Below are 21,503 nucleotides of genomic sequence, written 5' to 3' on the forward strand. Positions count from 1 at the left end.
ATCAGATTTAACAGTTTTCTTGTGGAAATGAGAGTTTGGTTCAGTGGTGTTGCTACCTGACTCGAGTAGGAGAATGAAAAAATTAATGTTACACTGGCCATAATCTCCCTTGTGTGACCTGGACCAGAATAATCCTGTCATGTACAATTTTCATCTAGTAACATCGGGTTTGTTTCGTTCTTTTAATTAGAACTGAAAACAAAAGCATTTCCCATTTTTAAAGATCTGAATTGGCCTAATTTTTTAAGACCGTACCAGTTATTATATCAAACATGTAGACCCCGCTAAACATTCCCCGCTAGGAATGAAATAAATAAATGGTGTCTGCACGTTAACAAGGTATTTTAAGCCAGTGAATTTATAACCGTAATTATTTTCATACACCTCACACTTCACTAACGCGATTTCCCTTAGAGGATTAACCCATTTAAACCGCATGAATCATCTTTTACTCAGGTTTTGCTTCAAAGAAAATGTGCTGCTGGTATCAGAAACAAATTTAGAGCTCACATTTACACAGTTTCAGTCTAATTTTAAGTTATACACAAAGACGGATATAACCTTTATTAAAATATTTTATTTGGAACAATTCACATTTGCATAATTTCAAGTTTCCACTGACAGCTGTGCCGGCAGCGGTTTGACACATTTAGGCAATTTTAAATTGTGACATATTTTGTTTTCACAATAGTTGAAAAAAGTTAACTCTAACAGAGTATAAACCATACAGAAACTCTCAAAGTGAAAACATTTTTTGAAAAACAATTATTAAATCATGCAGAGTGAAATTCAACCTGTAAATATAACGTATAGGCCACTTTCTTCTCTTGAGGTCAACAATAAAAGTTAAGTTGGCTCCCACAAAGAATGTTTTCCAGTACACACCAGTCACAATTCATTAACCTGACATGTGAAGGTATACAAAAGCAGTTCACAATACAAAATATTCACAGTACTTTTGAAGTAAAAATTATATACGTATGAAAAGGCTGCGAAACATGTGGTCTCAAACATTTTAAGGCACTTTAAGATGATTAATAAATAACTGGATACTTTAAAAACTTCAGCACAGGTAAAAACAGGCGGTCACCGATCAGCTGGTGGAGCCGGTCACTTTTTGCAGAACAGCAGCACTCTCATTCAGTGAAAACTCACTGGGGAGAAATTCTCTCAACAGAAATGACAGGAGCATCTGTTACGGGAGTGGAGACGTGAGAAAGAACAAAGATTTACGTGCAACATACAGTGAAAAGTGAGAATTTGATACAAAAAATGAGGTGTGCTGAAAAAGGAAGTTTGCATACTCACGTAAACCAGGGTTTTGTTTTCCTCTCTGTCCTGGAAAAGATTGAACACAGACTCCATGTCCGTCTTCTTCAGGAACAAAACATTTGAATCTATGGCAAAGACAAAAAAACAAAAAAAACTTTAGATGGATTATTAAGTGCCAAATCAACTGCTGCACTGCAAAGAGGTGTTGTTACATTTGGCATTGATGAGGTTATGCGCTCGATCCCTGGTCTCGTCCTTCTCCTCATCGGTACGAGGAGGATGAGGCGTTGGTGGAGGAGACTCTGGCCACAGTTTGCTGCGCAGGTTGTCGATGTACGAAGCCATCTGCGCCTGTGTTGGGTTCACCTTTCTTAGGAAAGAGTTCACTTTCCTGGAGAAAAATATGCAAAACTCATGAGTCATTCATAGACCGGGATATAACAATGTTTGACCCGTGGGAGCGCGCTGGTGCCACTTACTTTTTCAGAATGGGCATAAAAGGTTTCAGAACAGTGTCGAAGATATTTATGAGGAAGGAGTTTCCTGTAAGGGAAATAAGAGTGTTAGTGTCATCTTAGAGTAGCACTATGTTGCATGTTTTTAGCTTGTCTTAACTTTACTTATTTCAGGAAAACAAAAAAAAGGGCCAGTATTATTAGCCCCCCTGCTGCTGTGCAGAGACAGGCTTTACCTTTGTAATTCTCAGTGCTTATAAAGTCAAGTTAAAAATGAAGGTTATCTTCCAATTTACACACAGTATGAAAAACTTCTTCAAAGATTTGAGCTGTCATTTGAGAAAGCACTGTGCCAAAAACAAAAGAAATCAGTTTGGACTTGAGAAAAAGAATTGTTGATGCTCACAAAGCAGGGGATGGATATACAAAGTTATCACAGCATTTCCACATGTCAAGAACTGGTGCGAGAAGTATCATCAAGAAACTCAATAAGCCACACAATAAAGAACAAACCTGCCAGAGATGGGAAGAGTGTGGAAAGGAAACTAGTGAGCGATGTGACTAAAGAACAACTGTCATGACTTGGCCAATATGGGAACTGTAGGCTTAAAGAAGACCAAGGTTTTTGCAGGAGAAACAACTTCAAGCCAGACTAAAGTAAGCTTAAGGACAACCTGGAGAAAGATTATCTATACTGGAAGTTTGTCCTGTAGACAGATGAAGTGAAACTAGAGCTATTTGAACAAACAGATGCTGCTTATGTTTGGAGAAACACAGCAGAGGTGTACAATCCGAAGAACACAGAACCCACAGTGAAACAGTGGTGGGAGTATAACGGTGCCTGAATGCTGAAACTGGGAATCTGGTCAAGGTGGAAGGAATCGTAAAGAAGGATGGATATGTGAATAATTCTGACAGAAAACCTCAAGCAGTCAGCAGCAAAACTGGGTGTGGGTTATTGCTTTGTCTTCCAACATCACAGTAACCAGTCGTGTCCCATTAAATTGGATGACTAAAAGATCATCAAATCTGGAAGAACTAAAGAGATGAAGAAGAATGGGCTGCGACTGCTCAGGAGACGCATGCAAGACTTGTTGAAAACGGTAAACGACGGCAGGCTGTCCAACAAAAACCAATCACAACTGACTGTTGGCATCAGTGGGGTTAATCATTTGGCCCCTGGTAGTTTGTCTTTTATTTCTGTGTGCAAAGTAAAAATAATGTAATCATCTAAAATAAAACTTTGATGTTTACCTGTGCTAAAAACATTCCTCGCTCTGTTTAACACCTCTTGGGGAATACTGTCATAGGTGGGCTAATAATTCTGTTCATCTGCACATCAAGCTGTAGCTGCACAGATGGACGTCTGCATAACATGAGGTACAACACCACTGTAAAGCCCAGAGGCAAATCTCCAATTTGTAGGTTTAAGCTATAAAAATAAAATTGGCTTGTTAACTCTCTCAAAGTGCCAAATTATAAAAAAGATACAATGTAATCCAATTTAAGTGTCAAAACATATCAAATAGAATAGATGTTCTGAACTACCACAGCTTTTATCATAAAGAATATAAACAGACATTTTTCTGCCTTTGAGCTTATTGCAGTTTATTTCAGTACTGGGGGGGGGGGGGCCTTTCATGATTGTGAGGTTTGCCTGAGGTTGATAAATCATCACAGCGAACATCAAGGCTGCACTTTTGTCTAAGACTTCTTTTGTGACCTGCACGATTTTAATCTGCACCGTCGAAGCAAAAAGGTTTTTATTTTTGCAGAAAATCTTTTGAGAACATAATGCGGCTGCCAGCTGTCAGCCCTTCATTGTGTGAGAGAGTGTGAATACACCACTCTTGGGCTTTTAAAAACAAGCCATGCTCTCACCTTAAAATCCCACGTGACAGTTCACACAGACCAAATACTCACTACAAAGGATTAACTTTCTCAGGCAAGTTTCAAGTCTCTACAGGTTAATTTTGTTCTTGTACTGAAATGAACCAAAGCAGCTGTTTGCCTAGTCTTCAAAGGAATGCATTAATAAATATAAAAAGCTACAATGTGCTTTAAAATGTTGAGTGAAGTATACATGACAGTACAAAGTGGCTTTAAACATTAAAACAAACCGGATATTTCTTTCAGCAGATCAAATATGGCTTTGGTCGCCTCCGGCTGTTCCCTGTTGACTTGGTTCTTTAGAGCCTGGGAGTTGTCCCCTCTCTGCAGTGTAGCCTGTGCCTCCTTTCCTTTCGCCTTGTACAGTCCTCCGGACCTAAAACACGTTTTCTCCCTTTTATTGGACCTCGCACTGAAGTGAAGCCACGACGAGCCCTCTGGACCCTCCCGCTGCAAGCCCAAGTCGGGCACATCTTCCGCACTGCCGTTTTTTGTTGAGGCCAGAGACTCGTGTGATCTATATCGGCCAAATCCTTTGAAGAGTGTTTTAAAGTGAGAGGTTAAGGGATTATCAGAATCCTCGTTTTTTTCTTGGGAGCCATTTTCATTTGAGGACTTTGAGTCAACAGAAGGCTGTGGATTAATGTCAGTCTCCTCAGGCAGTTCTAAAGGGGAATCGTACTGGGAGATAATAATAGATGGAAGAGTTTGACTGGGGACATCAGAGGCACTGTGGTTCTCCAAAGACTGAGCTGTTGATTCTAGTTGCAGAGATGACATTGTGTTTTCATCTGGGGCTCCGGGCTGCATGCTCGAGTTCTGCAAAGTAAACAAAACAATCTCTTTGTGAAGGCTGTCCCTGAGGCACTGGCCTTTCTGACTGTACTCCACGACAGAGCTGAGACTAAATGAATCCATACGTTTGCTCACTAAGAAATATTTAAAGGGGAATTACATCACGTCTACATGATGTTTCTTGTTACATGAAATGCTGTACATCATTTCTGCAGCTCTAGAAGAAGTCTACAACATTTTCTCAGTTTGACCTTTAGACAGATGCTACCAACATGCATTTGCAGGCTATCAAGTTGAATTATGTGAACCAGCAGACCAAAATTCAACTTCACTATGGGTGTATGTGCACTAGCTATGGGTACCACTGTGCATCACTACTTCCCTACTGACCTGCTTTACCTTCCCCAAAAGATCCTCCCAATAAGCATTCTGCAGATAATTCCCACACTTAGAATGACCAAAGTTTACAACGCTGTCACTGGGTTTTGGGTCATATTGAACAAAACAAAGTCAGTTTATATAGTTTAAGTCCTCAAGGTTTTCTAGTCCTTTAGAAATCTTTTCACAACTACAGGTATTGCCCCCTGATGGCCATTAAAAAGAATGCAGGTTTAAGGTTCTTCCACGTTGCTTTGAGGGACTTCTTTTCACACCTTGAAGCTATACCACATTTTACCCGTCGGTAGTCAATTCCCATCTTTTCAAAAGGTTTTACATTTTTAAAACTGCATAGCATTTTTGTTTTCCTCTTTTGTGACAACTATACTGGGAATTTATTTCCAATTCGCTCCATAAAAGTGGAGAAGCTGAAGCCTACACCAGCTGTCATAGGACAAGAGGCAGAGCCCAGCCTGGGCAGTCTCCATTCTATTACAGGGGTCAGAGAGACAACCAACCATTCAAGTGGATTTTATAGTCCAGCAGATGTAGCACGTTCACTGTCCACTAGCTGGGGATGGCCCGTCTGCCTACAAATAGCTCTGTTGCCAGATAGACACTGTACAGTGTGTGGTACAACCGGCCCGTGGATCACGGTTGCTTGTGCTGTTGTTCGTCAGTCAGCCAGCGTTGATGAGGCAAAATTATAAACACACAAAGAACTGAAGTGAAACGGTGTGGTAAACTGTCCACAGCAGGCAGTGGCTGTGCTTTTTATGCCAAATCTTTTGGTCTTCAATCTGGAGTTGTGCTTCACACCTACAGTCAATAACACCGGCCCTGTGGGAGTAAGCTGGAGTAGCTGCAGAAAACCCATGCAAGCCTTTTAGTTTAATTCATTTTAAATTATGGCAGTGGCTACTGATCTCTACCCACTGCCAATTTCCAAATGTGGTAATATAATTATAATTTATAAACCAACTGTACACGAGCAATAACGGCACCTGTAGATATCAGAGCAAATATCACCATCTATAAATGTCCATCTGATGTTCAATGAAAAGGAAAGCTAATATTGCAAAGAAATCAAAAGGATGTTTTTAAAGTTGTTAAGATGGTATTTTTTTCTTCCACACTTTCTCTTGGAGCCAGAGGTTACAACCATTAGCACCACTTTCTTATAACAAAAAGTAAAAAAAAAAAAGCAGCTAAAAATCAATAAAAGCTGTTCTTAACTGTTTCTAAAGCTTCCCATCGTATCAGATTTAACTTCTGTTTTGAGTTTGCAATTTAGAAATTAATTTAAATATCCTTAAAAAGACAGAAGGTAGAAATGAATAGTTTCGCACTACAAGAGAGACGCCGATTCTGGTTATTGTTTTATTGATTCTAAAATAAATTTGTCTAAATAAATGTTGAACGCAGCAGCACTACAGTAAGTCCAACAGAAGCAGTCATACAATCAGACAAGTTATACATAGGCCAAGAGTTTATCAAAATGATCCAAATTACTTTTTTTTTGGAAACGGTGGTCACCTTTGCTTAAAATAATCTCTCTTTGCACAGGAAATCAGTGTGTGCATCTGTGTCTACAACTGAAATCAGGTCAATATTAACCAGGAAGTCACTCTGAGCGACGTTTACAGCTGACAGTTTGAGTAATCATTTTTTCTTTTGCTTTCTCCGAAATATAAGTGTCTAATGGCAGGTTTAGACTACCCCAAATTTTTGTTTAGTTAGTTGGTCATATACCTCTCATCCCATGACAGCTGGGCTGAAGATCACCAGGGCACAATCAATCAGGTGTGCCCAGAAACTGATGTGGCATACTCCACAAGTCTGTCTGCTTCTGTGCTCTTATCCCATCTGACAGTTTTTCAACATTACGAGATTTCAGAAACCTCGATGAAATCATTCTTAATATTACCAGAACTAAAAGCAAAACTCCGTTACCTTGGAAACACTCTAAAATGACTAGTTGATTACAAGTGGCAGTGAAACATTACCTCATCTTCTTCGTAGCTGGGAGTGAGGAAGTAAGCCAAGCCGCTGAGCAGGCCCCAAACGCCTCCATGTTTCTCCTCATTCAAGAGTTTGTCAAGCGGGCAGAGGAACTGAAATACTGGTTGAGTGTGGCCGATCAGATTATCGGAAACCAGTTCCTGGGAAGGAAAATGACACATTGTTAAGACATGACACACTAAGTGTTTATCTATCAACATATCCGAGCCTTGTGATCTCTCTCACTTGCAGGAAGTGCTCCACTGATACTCTTGCTTCTTCTTTAACTTTATCGTTGACCTCCATCTCCTCCAGCACCAAGACCCCAGGTAGGCTGGTGGAGTCCTGGATAAAGACAAGGAAAAAAAAACACCATAATTAAAAGCCTAAAGCTGACCTAAGAGACCTTAATCAGTTTTTACAGTTGAAGGCTTAGAACTGTAACAGGTGGTCATCAAAGCGCTGTGTTCACCTGTGAACTCCTCGTACGTGATGAGGATTTGTGCAAGCTCAGGCATCTGAAGTTTCTTATCTTTAGCACGTTATGATGTTGCCTAGTAACTACCTAACAACGTGCTAAACAACTCATCTGTAGCATCTATGCACCTTAGAAAAGCATCCGTATCATTTTGATATCAGTATAACAACATTTCATTTACATCCACAAAGCTTCAGTTATATGATGTTGGAATCACCTCTGACTAATGATAATAATTAAAATAATAATAGTGTAGAATGGGCAAATACTAGTCAATATAACTGAAAACATTTCTCAATGTTTCATGCTGACATTTCGGCTGCTGGGAACGCCTCGTAATGAATACAGACTGAAAAAGCGCGCGTGGCATTTCAAAATAATAGGTCACTCATTTAATTCTTAGGAAATGCAGTCTCACTATACTGCTACCAAGAAGTTAATACATGCACTGTTGTTCACACCAGCTCCACCTCAACTCGTGAGTCAATGCTTCCCTGAATGTAAATGAAAATGCCAAAATTATCAAGTCTTTCATGAGATAACACTAATGTTACATTTACAATGTAAAGATGAAATATAATTAAAACATAAGAGCATGGTGTGCTTATTTTGTATTTTATTTCTCTTTTTTTTATTTTTATGTGACGAAGACCTTTTTATTGCCTATGCACACCGCAGCGGTGGCACTCCTAGCATCCTAACCTGTAGAAACCACCAGCAAAGTCTGTCTACACTATTCTATGTCCACATATACACAGAGTCAGAATCCATCCTATGTAAACAAAAAAAAAAAAAAAAAAAAAAAAAAAAAAAAAGTGCATTTTAAAGCTGATCTGAATTTAACATGAGGCTTCACTGACATCTTCCCAAGTTGCACTGTTTTTGGTACAAGACTGAAACTTTTCTAAACCAGCATAGGGAGAAAGGACGACTTAAAATGGGTAGAAGTTTTATTTGGAATGAAAACTTGTCCTTTAGACATTTGATTTGAGGACATAGCTTGCCTTCTCATCGCTCACTGACAAGCACTTTTTAAAAACCAAGTGACAGACACTAATTGAAAAGGTGATTGACGTCCCCTCACTTCTGTATCATTATCTCGTTTGCTTGCATGCAACTTGGACATGATCATCCATCCACCTTAAATCCACCACAGTGCCTACACAAGGAGACACAGATTCTCTCACAGTCACATCTAGTCAAATCACCATGTCTTTGGACTGTGGGAGGAAGCTCAAATATCCAGAGGAAAACCACGCAGGCACATGGGAGGATTGCACCAGGAACATTCTTGCTCTGAAGTGACAGTGCTAAACATTGCTTCACTGTGCCTCCCTGCATGCGAAGTCAATGACTCAGATAATCATTCAATTCACAGAGGATCAAGCCAATAATTGATTTCATTCAACAAGACTCTCCGTAGCTCCCCAAACACAGTTCAGCTTAGTGAAAGGAAGGGAAATAAATCCAGTGACAAGTAAATCTAGGTAAGGTAACTTTATTTATACCCATACGCAAGGTAAATTTGCTTTACAGAAAAATGATAGCATTTGGCATCCCTTCAAAAACAGACATACCTAATAAATATAAACCTCACTGTAGCACATATATAGTAATTTAACGTTTCGAATCAAAAACTGTTCTTATTTAATTCAGTAACAGCAACAGGGACAAAGCTGTTTTTATAACACTTTGTCCTGAGGAAAAGCTGAAATTCACCCCGTAGAGGATGGGAACCATTTTTAAGGATTTATAAAGCCTGTTTAGAGTACAGGGAGGCTAAACAAGACTGTGGCTCACCTATCAGACGACTGGACCATCTCACTATCCGATTCAGTGAGTTTTTCTCTGTGACAGAGGTCTGACCAACCCATGCCACCAAACAAAGGATAAAACAGACTCAACAAAAGAACGATAAAACGAAGCTAAAAAATTTTTGGCCAATGTGGAAATGAGCAAGTTTCCTGAGGCAGTGAAGGTGCTGGTGACCCTTTTTACAAACTGTTTTGCAATTCTGATCAAAATTCAGTTTTTCATTGATTATGGTGCCAAGATATTGATATGATTGTACTTGCTCTATTTTCTAACCTTTAATTAAAGTGACTCCGTACCCATTTTGTTGTTTCCTAAAATCAATAACCATATCTTTTGTTTTAGATACGTTCAACTGGAGATAAGACTCCTCACACCACTGAACAAAGTCATCAATGGCTGGACTGTGGTTAGTTTCACCCTCTTTCAGTAAGCTGACAATAACAGAGTCCTCTGCATATTTAATGACGGCCCTGTTTTCATATCTGCTCTGACACACGTTTGTATAGAGAATGAATGATAAGGGTGATAAGACGCACCCTTGAGGAGATCCTGTGGAGGAGAACACTGAGTCCGACAGAACCCCATTTATTCTCACTCTTTGTGACCTGTCAGTTAAAAAATAAAATAAAATCCAGCCCACCAGGTTTTTCTTGATTTCAAACTGTTCTAAAAGTCTAAGTGTAGTGTGTCATTTTTACCACTTTTAGGAGGACCAAAAAAGTAGTTGTGGTTGTGATTTTCCTTCTTCCTCAGTTAATGGCTTTAACATAATGACAGGGAGGAATGAAATTCAGCTAATACTTTATTCTATTTATGATAACTACACATTGAGCAATTCGTTACATAAATCTGTTTAACTGCTTCTTAGTACAAATATCTAATCGGCCAATCACATGGCAGTCGATGCACGTAGACATAGTCAAGACAATCTGCTGTAGTTCAAACCGAGGATCAGAATGAGAAAGAAAGGCAATTTAACAGTCTTTGAATTTGGAATTTGTCAGTTTTTTGGTGACAGATGGGCTGATCTGAATATTTCAGACACTGCTGCTCTCCTGTGAATTTTCCCACAACCATCTCTAGTGTTCAAAGGAAGAAGAAAATATCCACTCAGCATCAGCTCTCTGGGTGAAAATGTCTTGATGATGCCAGTGGCCAAAGGAGAATGGCCAGACTGTTTGAGTTTATAGGAACGTAAAGTTACAACCAAGGCATGCAGAGTAGCATCTCTGAACAAGCAACATGCAGATAAACTACAGCAGCAGAAGACCACACTGGGTTTCAATCATTTCTGCTAAGGGAACTCGGGCTACAATTCCCGCAGCCCCACCAAAAAAGGAAAACAGTGACTGGGAAAGCACTGCCTGCTCTTATGAGTCCTTTTCTGCTGCAACTTCTGGATGGCATGGATCCATCCTTACCTTGAATCAACGGTTCAGGCTAGTGGTGCTGCTGTAATGGTGCTGAGATGCACTTTACACATAATCTTCTGATAGTACACCACATTACAAAGCTCAAATCATCTCAAACTGGTTTAGTGTAGCTTGCCATCACCAGTGTGTGAATGGGTAGATGACTGGATGTGTAAAGCGCTTTGGGGTCCTTAGGGACAAGTAAAGCGCTATACAAATACAGGCCATTTATAGTGAACACAACAATGGCCTCCACAATCTCCAGATGTCAATCCAGTATGGGCACCCTTCGGATGTGGTGGAGTGGAAGATTGACATGATTAATGTGCACCTAACCGCAGGAACTGTGTGATGCCATCGTGTCAGTGTGGACCAAAACCTTTGATTTTTGGGGTTTTCTCTGTAAAATTGTAGCGTCTTGTACCTTACAATATAACTGTGCAAATCAGAAGTCAACAAACCAGTTTAAGGGAGAAAACTGGGAACAAAGATACAACAAAACAGAACTTTCATTTGTCCTTTTACCTGCCATCTGTTGCTGAAGTGTACAATATCCATGTAGCTCTTCTTGATGTCCCATTGGAGGTTCTCAGGACTGTCTTTTTCCTCCAGGTGAACAGTGAAGATTAGCTTCTCATCCTCCCAGTCAGCCTACAATGTAGTAAACTACTGTTAAAAAAAAAAAAAAATCCAGCTCAAAACTTTAACATGTCACCCAAGGACATTGTGCTTGCTATTACAAGGCCTCTGCAGACAGATAACAAGCCTCCAGGACTTTCCACACTGTCACTGATATTTATAACTCACATTCGGGATGCTGACAGCCCAGCGGCCAACGCGCCACATCTCATATGACAGCTTGAATTCGATCATGTCCTCCTGAACGGCTGTCAGGTAGTCCTCCAGATCACCATCTTCCTAATTTCGTATGGCCAAAAGCAGTAATGAATCTGTTATGTCTGGCAAATTATTGTCTTCATTTTATAACACTGCATTATATGAAGCAGCCTTACCCCGTCAGAGTCTTCCTCCTCCTGGCTGCGAATGGAGCCCTCCCTGCTGCTGACATTGTCATCGCTGGACAAGTCTCCCCTGTAGGCTGTGATCTTCAGCAACCGCTCCTGCTCCATCTTTTTCATCTTCTTTTTCTTGGCTTTCTTTAACTTTATCTTGTGCACAAACTTTGACCATCCTTCCTTTAACTTGTTGCCTAAAATAGAAAAGAAAAAAGCCCAAAACACATACATTACATTGCGAGAGAGACATCTTTATTTTCACTCACATTTATACTCAAATTATGTCCCCCTCTCGAATATGCATTTGTATACAATAACGAACTCTCGATAATGAACACCACTTTGGCTGAAAAACAGGAATACACTTGCATTGTGAGGAAGTGTAGCAACAGTGGGTGGTGAGACAATGTGAGAGAAAAAGTAGTCTCAAAACAGCACGTGCTCAGTTAGGCATGACAGCAGGCAAGCATGATCAGCCTTTCAATTTTATGATCTATGTGACAGCATAACAATTAATAAAAATCACATCAGACTGAAATAAATGTCAGAGATTATAACAGATGAGTGTTTCTGATGCAACCATTGGAGAAGATTTGTATATTTATCATATCACAAGGTTCATTATCCTGACATAATCCATTCTTATTAAGACATCATTACTGTTGGATTGATCAGAGTTGCATGAAGACATGGCAGGAATTATTTGGCATTCTGCTTGAGGTTTGTGTAATTAGCCTTCTGGACACACAAGCAAGATAAACAGGGGACTAATTCTGCACTGAAAGGGAGGCTGGTAAAGGAAATCAACATGTCACATAGCTTGCAACACATTCATCAAACAGTTGTAGTACAAGACATTGCACAAGCGCGGTCATCTAGCCTCAGAACACCCACCACCCACTCCATCTGCCTTCTCCCTCAAGTTTAAAATGTTTTCTTGCTGGTAAAAGGATAAAACTAGAAACCGCATGTACCATTTCCCACAGTTTCACAGAGCTTTGGATTGAATAAGCTGCTACAATTCGATCACTAAACACACCTTTCCCTTTACCCTTGGTCCTGGTGCCGTCTGAATTCCCTGTGCCGTGCGAGCTCCTGCGGGGGGAGAGAAGGAAAAAAAAAGCCACCAAACAAATCCAGGTCAATTCCAATTTCAGACGCAGAAGGTGGCAGTTACAGTCATTGCTTTGAGGCTCACTACGGTTCAGTCAAGTCAGCGGGGTGCAAAAGATGACAGCCACTCACACATCACTATCTCCCCCCTCGCCTTTGCTCTCCTGTGAAGCCAGAGAGGCTTTTTCAGTGTCTGATCCATAGAGCTCCTCCACTGAGTTTTTGGATGTCACGATGGCAAGCTGGCTCACCACTAGCTGGTTCAGATTGTCGGGGTCAGACAGCCATGCAACCAAATGTCCCAATCCTGAGAAAACAGCCAACATTAATACACGGTCCTGTTTGAATCACTAATATTGCTATTTGATCAGTAATTGTAGCTCCAACAGTTAAATGACTGGCTAAATGTACTGGGAAATGCACTCATTTTTTGGTGAGAAGCCCAAAATCCCTGCGATATGCCTGAATAAATAACACTTAACAGTGGCCTCCTGGTTAGTTGTTAGTTTAGTGTAATCCTGCAAGGTTGTGTTACCTACGCCTCATAGCTCTTGAGGTGGCTGGCAAGTTGCTGCCAGGAAAACTGAGTTGATGGGCAGCATCCTCAACTGTTTAAAAACCTCTAAATTCAGCCTTGAGTTATGGCGGCTCGAGTCAGATTGCATTTTTTGCTAAGCAGGTCCCACAAGAGTAGCAACTATCACAGCCTGTTGGCGACTCTCCAGTTAGCTTTGCAGCATCGCAGTAACCTAGGACTCCCACGCAGGCGTTTAAGACAAAACATTCACCGTTTAACACTGCACTTAAACTGCTTTGCAAATTACATGCAACTTGACTTTTTAGGGGTTTTGTTCCAACCGCTGTATGAGTTTGTTGTATTCATTCAAAGGTTTTTTGCTGTTATGTAGCCTCGATTAAAAGGCTTTTTCATTTAAAATATAAATTTGCCTTTTCTCATTATGAAAGCTTGTAAGACAAAAACAAATCATTTATATGTTAATTAATCTGCTTTTGTGGTTTGAACACCCTTCAGTTTGTGTTTTGATGGGGAGCTACCACTGAGTTACCCACAAAGCCTAAAAACCTGGATTATCAGTAAAACTAAATCAGCCAACTTTTGGGAGCATGTAAGGAATTAAAAAGCGTACCCCCCCCCCCACACACACACACTCAGTTTCCACTTGGAAGTGTTGAAATCTAGATTTCTATCCATCTATTTCCTTAACTACTCGTTCAATTTATGGTAGTATGGGGTGCTAGAAAATAGAGGGCTACAGTCTTTTCTGTTAGTTTCCTTTTCATATGAAAGAGTGCCTGACACCCACCCTCTACTTGTCCAGTTTACTCATTTTTATTATTATTTATTTATTTATTATTATTTTTTTAACTAAAGACACTGCACAGCATGCCAAAATATGTTGCCAAATTTGAATTCTTTGAGAATCACCTTGTTGTTGCTGTCAAACTGTGTTGTCTTTGGGGTTTTTCATAAATTCAGCAAAAGAAATGGGAACAAATGACGAGTTTTTGTCACATGCTGTTAGCAACAAAGTCCCTGAAAGCACAATTCAAAATGGGTTCTTTGCAAAGTTGCCTGTTCATACAACACTGGTTCATCCCTTGAGTTAGGTCTTTGGAATGGAGCTTTAACCAGACTATCAGTAAAACAAGAAAAGTAATGACCCAACTGATCAGCAACCTGATTATTCTAGTTACCAAATACTGTAGGTGTATTTCTCAGAGGTAATTCTGGTGGTACTTAAGCATGTATGTATTGCACGTGCAAGCGTTGAGGTTTGGTGATAATCCAAAGGAGAAGCAGTAACAAAGCCACTTGCACCTTCAAAATAGCCAGCAGAAAAGCAGCGCTAGACACACCCCTGATACTTATGCATACAGACCCTACAATCCCCATAAAAGAAGCACGTGTCATGCACACTTCGGATTTTACACATATTATGCAAGATACAACATGCTGGTTCCATCTTTATATTTAAGACAGTGCTCGCATAAAACTTGCAATAAGAGAAAATTAAAGCATTTCCTCAAAATATTAAGTGTTTAAAGGTGTCACATCAACTCCTCTGTGAAATGAATAACTGGAATTGATAAAACAAACCATATTGCTAGAGTAAATGAGTATTCAGAATTTTTACTGCAACACTGAAGCTACAAATAACATTGCCAACTACTCCAAATCTTTTAGTTACAGATCTATGAGCAGTTGCCAGAAATTAGCACTTTCTAACCACCAAACAGCACAGCTGTAAAAATCACTTATTGCATGCGTAATTGCAAAAACCTACCCCACAGCAAGTCTCTCTCCGGATGAAGCATTTCATCTGTTACTATAAAAATGACAAAACCCTGAGGGGGGGATTGGCAGATCACTGCAGAAGGAGCCTTCTTTTTATGTAACCTAAGATTCATGTCTAAGCTCTACAATGCCACTGACAATAAGGGATTACACACAACTCGCACTCCTCAAAGAATTCATGTGAGGCTTAGTCCTTATATAAGACTGTTGCTGCAGAGATGATTTAATGCTTCCTTACCCTTTAAGGCAATGATCTCATTTAAGGCACAGCGGTTGACTTCTTGGCCCCAGAGAGATTTGGGGAAAAGGTTACATACCAGAGCATCAGAGAGCTCTCGGAGAACTGCAATCTCCTTTGCTCTGGACCTAAACAAGAGCTGTCTGAAAGAGAAAGCAAAAGAACAAGAACAGCAACTATGAGTAAGTGCTCAGTGTTTATCGCCACAAGTGCGTGATCATAATCTTAATTCTGATGTGGCACACTACTCTTAAAACTATGTGCCTTAGGAAAAATGCATTATCGCAAGGTACAGTAAAAAGTAAATTATTCATAGGTGATAAAAAACACTGGAGGTATTTATAGAGTTCTCAAATGTTACTGAGTGCAAAGAAGCAACAGCATGAATTCTGAATCCTATTAAATAAAAGAAAGTGTAAAGCTTCACCTGTCAGACTGCTTCGCATTATGCAAGTGCTGGGTCAAAATCCGAATGGAGCCCACGACTGCGTGGGAGACATCAAAGTCTTTGGCCCTTTCAATGATGCGGTCGATTACAAAGTTGAATTCCCTGCTGAGAACCTGGTGCAGGGGCTGCTGCTCGCACGACTCGGGGACGGTGTACCAAGGCAGGACGAGCTGAGCGTAGGCGCATTCAAACACTGCGAGGACAGCAGGCACACAGCAAGTCAGTCACAAAGGAAAGTTACATTCACACTGTGCTCCCATGCTCACCTCCTGAGCATCAAATTCAACAACTGCGCTGACTTTTAAGCTTTTTTTTTTTTTTTTTAAAGAAAAATTCAAGCTCCCACTTCTGAAGTCCAGAATTATTTATATAAATCTTGGCACACATTTCCGCGACGAGATTTTGAAGACCAGGCCATCTGGAGTTCAGCTACTCAGCTGTGAATTCACTGAGCAGGTTTTTTGCTGTTGTTTTCTTGATATTAGCACAACTTCAGTTTTATTTCACAGATACGCTGAGAAACATCAAATACAATGTTAATGTGGGGCTGTTACAGTTTCTCATTTAATTTGCAGGGATATTTGAGAATTATTCATATTTAGCAATTAACTGGCCACTTCATTAGTTACACCCTGCTAGTACTCCTTTTGCATTATGAACAGCCATATTTCTTTTTTGCACAGATTCCACAACTTGCTGAAACAGTCCTCAGAGATTTTAATCGTATTGACATGATAGCATCACACCACAGCTGCAAATTTGTCTGCCTTACATCTATGATGTGAAGCTACCATCAGAAGATGGGCACACTGTGATCATAAAAGGGTGGACATCGTTAGCAACTATACTCAGATAAGCCGTAGCATTTCAACAATACTCAGTTGGTACTAAGAGCGCTAAAATGTGCCAAGAAAATATCCCCTACACAATTACATCGTCAACACCACCCAGAACTGTTGATACTCGGCAGGATGAATCCACGCTTTCATGTTGTTTACTCCAAACTCTGACTCGAACTTCTCCTCTGACCTCTAGCATCAACAAAGCATTTTAAGCCCAGGGAACCGCTGCTCACTGGATATTTTCTTTTTTAAGTCCATTTTCTGTAAACAAGAACCAGAACGAGAGCTGTGAAAACCCCAGTAAATGCGCAGTTTGCGAAATACTCAGACCAACTCATGTAGCACCAAAACCTTATGTCACATTCAACGAAATTTAAAGTCACCTTTCTTCCCATTCCTCATGCCTACTTCAAATGTCACCAGGTCACCTTGATTTGTATGCATTGCTAAATATACAGAGTTGCTGCCATGCGATTTGGCCAATTAGATTTTTGAATTAGGGGCAGCTAAACGGGTGCACCAATCAAACTTCCAGGTGGGTGCATATTTAATGTACAAGACACCTGCAAACTATCTGGCATTTTTCTATTTTGTTTGTATAAAAATGAAACAAGATTTATGCAAAATTAAAAAGTGTTCTTATTAAATATTCTAGAGTGACTTTAGATATGTTTGTGGTGCCCAATAGATACAGACATAAGCTCCAAATGGTAGACAGCATATTCATTTGTATCATTATAAAAACAGGAAGAAGAAAAAGAAGCTATATTATCTTTTTACTTTGTCACAGGTTTGCAGATCTCTGCAGGAAGAGGAAAAACTGTTTAAAAACCTCATATGGTCTGGGCTTACCACAAACCAATTACCAGTGCTCAAAAGCGCATAAATAAACACAAAGCTTTATGAAAACCTCCATCTTATTTCCTGCTTAACAGCCACAGTGATGTGTAGCATACCCATCTGCTGTGGGTGTGCTGGTTAGCTTTTTCTTCCTTGAAATCCCTCCACATTCTGTGTAACAGGAGCTCCAGTTCCAGTCTGTGTCAACGCAAAACTGTTCTTTCCAACTATATCAAGTCAAAACAGAACTGAAAATCTGCTGAGACAGGCCCGACTTTGACCCCTCACTTTCGGTCCTCGTGTAAAGCACTGCTAACCTGCAATGACAGACACAGTCCCGTCCTCTACAGACAAATTACTCCACTGCAAAAGACATACTTCACCTTGCTGCAAAGATCTCTTCACGTGTGGATACTGAGACTCCAGCGGCACAGCCAGGTCCGGTGTGTCTCCATCAATCAAGTCATCAACAACAGTTTCCTGGAAAACAGGAACACTGTGAATTAAAAGCCAGGGGCTATAAAATTGCAGCATTAAAGTGCAGGACTCTGGACACTTTCATTTTTAATGTACATTTTCAGAGTTCAGGTATGTGTGTAAACATGGGGGATGACCCACCTACGCTTTGGTGTGGTCTTTCGTTAAAGTTATGAGTAAAACAAGCAACAACCCTCATTTCAACCCTCACCGGTGATTCATAGAAGGGTGATAAGGTGATACAAAATACCATCACGTGACTGTAAAACGCACCTCACGCTCACAATTGTAATTATTAACACTTCTACGGTGGTTTTGCAACTAGTTTTAACACAAACAACTGCGCAAACTACCTGAACTGGGTCGTCCTTCGCCTCTTCGTCCGTCTGTGTGCCGCTCTCTCGCCCGCTGACTGCAGACAGCAGCGGGGTGGAAATGCAAAGAAGAAAACATAAGTACTGAGTCAGTGTGCGTCCGCAGTCTGAGCAATACCAAACCAAGCCGAGGGTTATGGCGATGGAGAAGCGCCATAGATACATGTTCCTTCCTTAAAACAGGCTCTTTTTGCTCGTATCTGTCACTTCGAGCCTGACTGTGTTACATTCAGCCAGAGTAGGTTTGTTCGCCCACATCTTTTGCACGGACAAGAAGCGACTGTTTCCTCTTAGCGCGAAGTCACACAGCGGAAAAAGCGAACTTTATTGAACTGCTTTAAAGCTGCGCTGTGATTGGCTGGGGGCAGGCCCCGAGTGCCGACTAGTTAATTGTATGAGGGTGCCATCTACAGGCGACACCTTTACCTGACAGCGAGAGTGGCACAATACGACTCTATTCAAAATTATCCGTAAGCACCAAAACACGAGTTATTTACGAATATGATACTTGATTGGTGATTCCCTCCTTTGTTCATTAACTCTAATCTTTCATTACCGTTTTTTGTTGTTGTTTTTTGGTTTTTTTGCTGGTTTATCTTAAATACTATTGCTTTGGCGAACCAACCAAAGCAGTGGACAGGCAGGGTGGAGGTCAGGGGTGATTTGTAACAGAAAGACAGCAGCAGGAGTGAAAGGGAAGATTTAGAAGATAGTAGTGAGACCTAGTATGATGTATGGTTTAAAGAAGGTGGCACTGATGAAAAGGGTGCTGAAGATGGAGCTTCCAGGCAGGAGGAAAATAGAGGGGTCTCAGAGAAGGTTTGTAAAAGGAGAGCATGCGGAGGGTTGGTGTGATAGAAGAGGGTGTTAGGGACAGGGTGAGGCGGAGGCAAATGATCCACTGTGGTGACCCCTAGAAGGAGCACCCGAAAGAAGAAGTTTTGCTGGTGGATCTTAAGCTGCAAATCACACAGTACCTGAAGTACTCAGATAAAGTACTGTGAACTTGTACTTCAGTAAATGTAAATAATATTCAGATGCCTAAAAAGTATTAATCTAACAACACAGAAATGTTTCATTAAAGGTTAAAGTCCTCCAAATTTCCACTTTTATCAAATTAATCATGTGGACCATTCCATCTCAAATCAGCAAACTCTGACAACATTTTCTGCTCTAGGATCTCTGAGTTGCATGAACATGTTATGGTCCAGTGTTTGAACATATATAATGAGAGCTGGAAAATTTTAGCTTCATAAAGCAAATACTTAAATATTTTTTCAAACATCGAAAGCTGAGCCAATGTTTGAACACTGAATGTTTTAAGATCTAAAGAACTGTTAAAGATAAAAGCTTGAAATTTTCACTGGTCTTTCATACAATCGACATGATTAAGAATCTGTCATTCAGGACAACATAAACAAAGATCGTGTATTCAGATGCATTAAAAATATCTGAATATTGGCCACTTAAAAGAAAAAGTCCAGCACTTCTGCAAAGTTCCATATTTGAACACACACTAATAAAACCAACTTCACATTGCAAAATACACAGTGACAAGTTCTGAATAGTATATTGTTATATGATGTATTTGTTCCAAATTAAACATTCAGGTTCAACCTTATTTTTAACTTATTATTTATTTATTTGGACAAGGAAAACAAGTCTATTCCTTCTGCTTCTTTTCCTCCTGCTCACATCCCAAGAAAAATTCTCTGAGCACTGCTTCATTATTTCAGACTGTGATACTGGCAAGGGCCAGTGAAAGGAAGAAAAGGATGTGGAGCTCATTAAACAGACAAAGAGTGAATGAGAGAGAAAGAAGATAGCAACAGGTGTGTGTGTTCATGAAAGCTTACATTAAATAGAGTATTATCGTTATTAAAAAACAAAACATGAAAGACTCTGGCTGCTTCATTTTCCATTAAATATAACGTTAGAGCTTTTAGCAAAGCTGTGTTGTGATGTTTCTTCTAAAGACCACAAGGTGGCGCAATCACTGCTCTTCAATTTATTTCTTTTTTATTTATTTATTTATTTATTTATTTTTTGTCGTCAATAAAAATAAAATCTTAAAAATCCATGTCTGATGTCTGGCAGGACTTAAATTGTATAAATAAGCTAACAATTACAAAACGTGCTGGAAACCTTCAAAATAAAAGGTTTCCAGCACGTTTTGTAATAGTTAGCTTATTTACACATTTAGCACGCAAAAAGCACCCGCATAATGATCTTAACATAGTAACATTTAAATGTACCAGAATCGTTGTTGTATTAATATATATTAGAGCAAATATCATATGCGAGTCTTTGTTTTTACTGGGATCATGTGATAGATACGGTAGAAGAGACTGCCATGAGTGGAAAGCTCTGAGGTCATGACCCCGTGACGTAACTCGGTCTAACAGCCGAAATTACGCAACAGCCCGGCTGACAGAAGTTTCTCATCGCCCAGAGTAAAGGGTAGTAAAGGGTATCTTCAGTGATCCGTAGACCTGCATAGCGTAGTACGGGAATGTAACTATGTACTTTTACATAAGCACAGCATTGTACTCATTTTGTGTAAATATTACTTTTTTTTAACGACACCACATTTTTTCATAACAACATAATAACAGTAAAACACTAGTAATGAGACATTAAAGCCTCAGTTTTAGTAGTAAAACAGAGAGATAACACTCACGGGGTGAGTTTATGTTTATATTTGGTCATGTTATGCTTCAGGTAATGTTTTTTTTTTTATGTGGCTTTACATGTCATTAGTGTTTTTTCCCCTGTGGCAGTGCAACCTTTACTTAAGAAGCTATCGCCTACTCTCCATCATAAAAACTGCAAATGTCCGGGAGCAGCGTGTGTTTCTGTTTGTAATAAAGGTACTAAAAATAATGAGAAGAAGCTGCTTTCGGCTGCTCCCTTACTCATGAGGGGTTGCCACAGTGGGCAGCTCTGCGTGTTTGATTTGGCAGAGATTTTACTGTGGATGTCCTTTGTGTTTACTCCCAGGACTAAATCTTTCTTAGGCAAATGTATAAACCGCTACTCAAGTGGTTACTGGAGCCACTATGAAATAATATTGAGAAATAGTAATACAGTCCACCAGCAAAATTCATCTATTTTTATGACTGAGGAATTGAGTAAAGGACTCGTGTTACTTCAAGGAGCTGTGGCATATCTTAAGCCACGCAGACAGTGAGTAAAAGGTTGTGATCCCTGTTAAAGCTGTAATGGGACAGCTGTAACGTGAGGCCTACTGAATGAAGGATTAACTATGGGCTACCTGCTGAGAAGGGCCTTTCAGACCAGACTGGAGAAAACAGCATTAAAACTAATTTCTGTGGGTAAGAG

At 40.0% G+C, this 21,503-nt stretch overlaps 1 protein-coding gene across 1 annotated transcript; it reads right to left on the bottom strand.

Moving 5' to 3' along the window:
* Positions 1-557: 557 nt before the first annotated feature.
* On the bottom strand, positions 558-18,508 carry LOC309719264 (uncharacterized protein). Its single transcript, XM_082555257.1, has 16 exons — positions 18,141-18,508; positions 17,694-17,790; positions 15,608-15,821; positions 15,181-15,323; positions 12,758-12,932; positions 12,552-12,607; positions 11,510-11,706; positions 11,304-11,414; positions 11,022-11,147; positions 7,038-7,136; positions 6,797-6,952; positions 3,848-4,436; positions 1,752-1,815; positions 1,485-1,663; positions 1,309-1,397; positions 558-1,192 (listed from the first exon to the last, which is right to left on the bottom strand). The coding sequence occupies exons 1-16, from the start codon at positions 18,324-18,326 to the stop codon at positions 1,094-1,096; spliced, it is 2,580 nt and encodes an 859-aa protein (XP_082411383.1). The 5' UTR covers positions 18,327-18,508; the 3' UTR covers positions 558-1,093.
* Positions 18,509-21,503: the final 2,995 nt, after the last annotated feature.

Source organism: Aulonocara stuartgranti (genome assembly GCF_965226115.1).
Source record: "Aulonocara stuartgranti genome assembly, chromosome: 2".
Taxonomy (NCBI): domain Eukaryota; kingdom Metazoa; phylum Chordata; class Actinopteri; order Cichliformes; family Cichlidae; genus Aulonocara; species Aulonocara stuartgranti.

Coding starts and splice junctions, on each gene's coding strand:
- LOC309719264 (XM_082555257.1), bottom strand. CDS start 18,326: ATGTATCTATGGCGCTTCTCCATCGCCATAACCCTCGGCTTGGTTTGG. Junction 15,324..15,607: donor AATGCGAAGCAGTCTGACAG/GTGAAGCTTTAC, acceptor TTTCTCTTTCAG/ACAGCTCTTGTTTAGGTCCA. Junction 12,933..15,180: donor TGAGATCATTGCCTTAAAGG/GTAAGGAAGCAT, acceptor CTGTTTTCTCAG/GATTGGGACATTTGGTTGCA.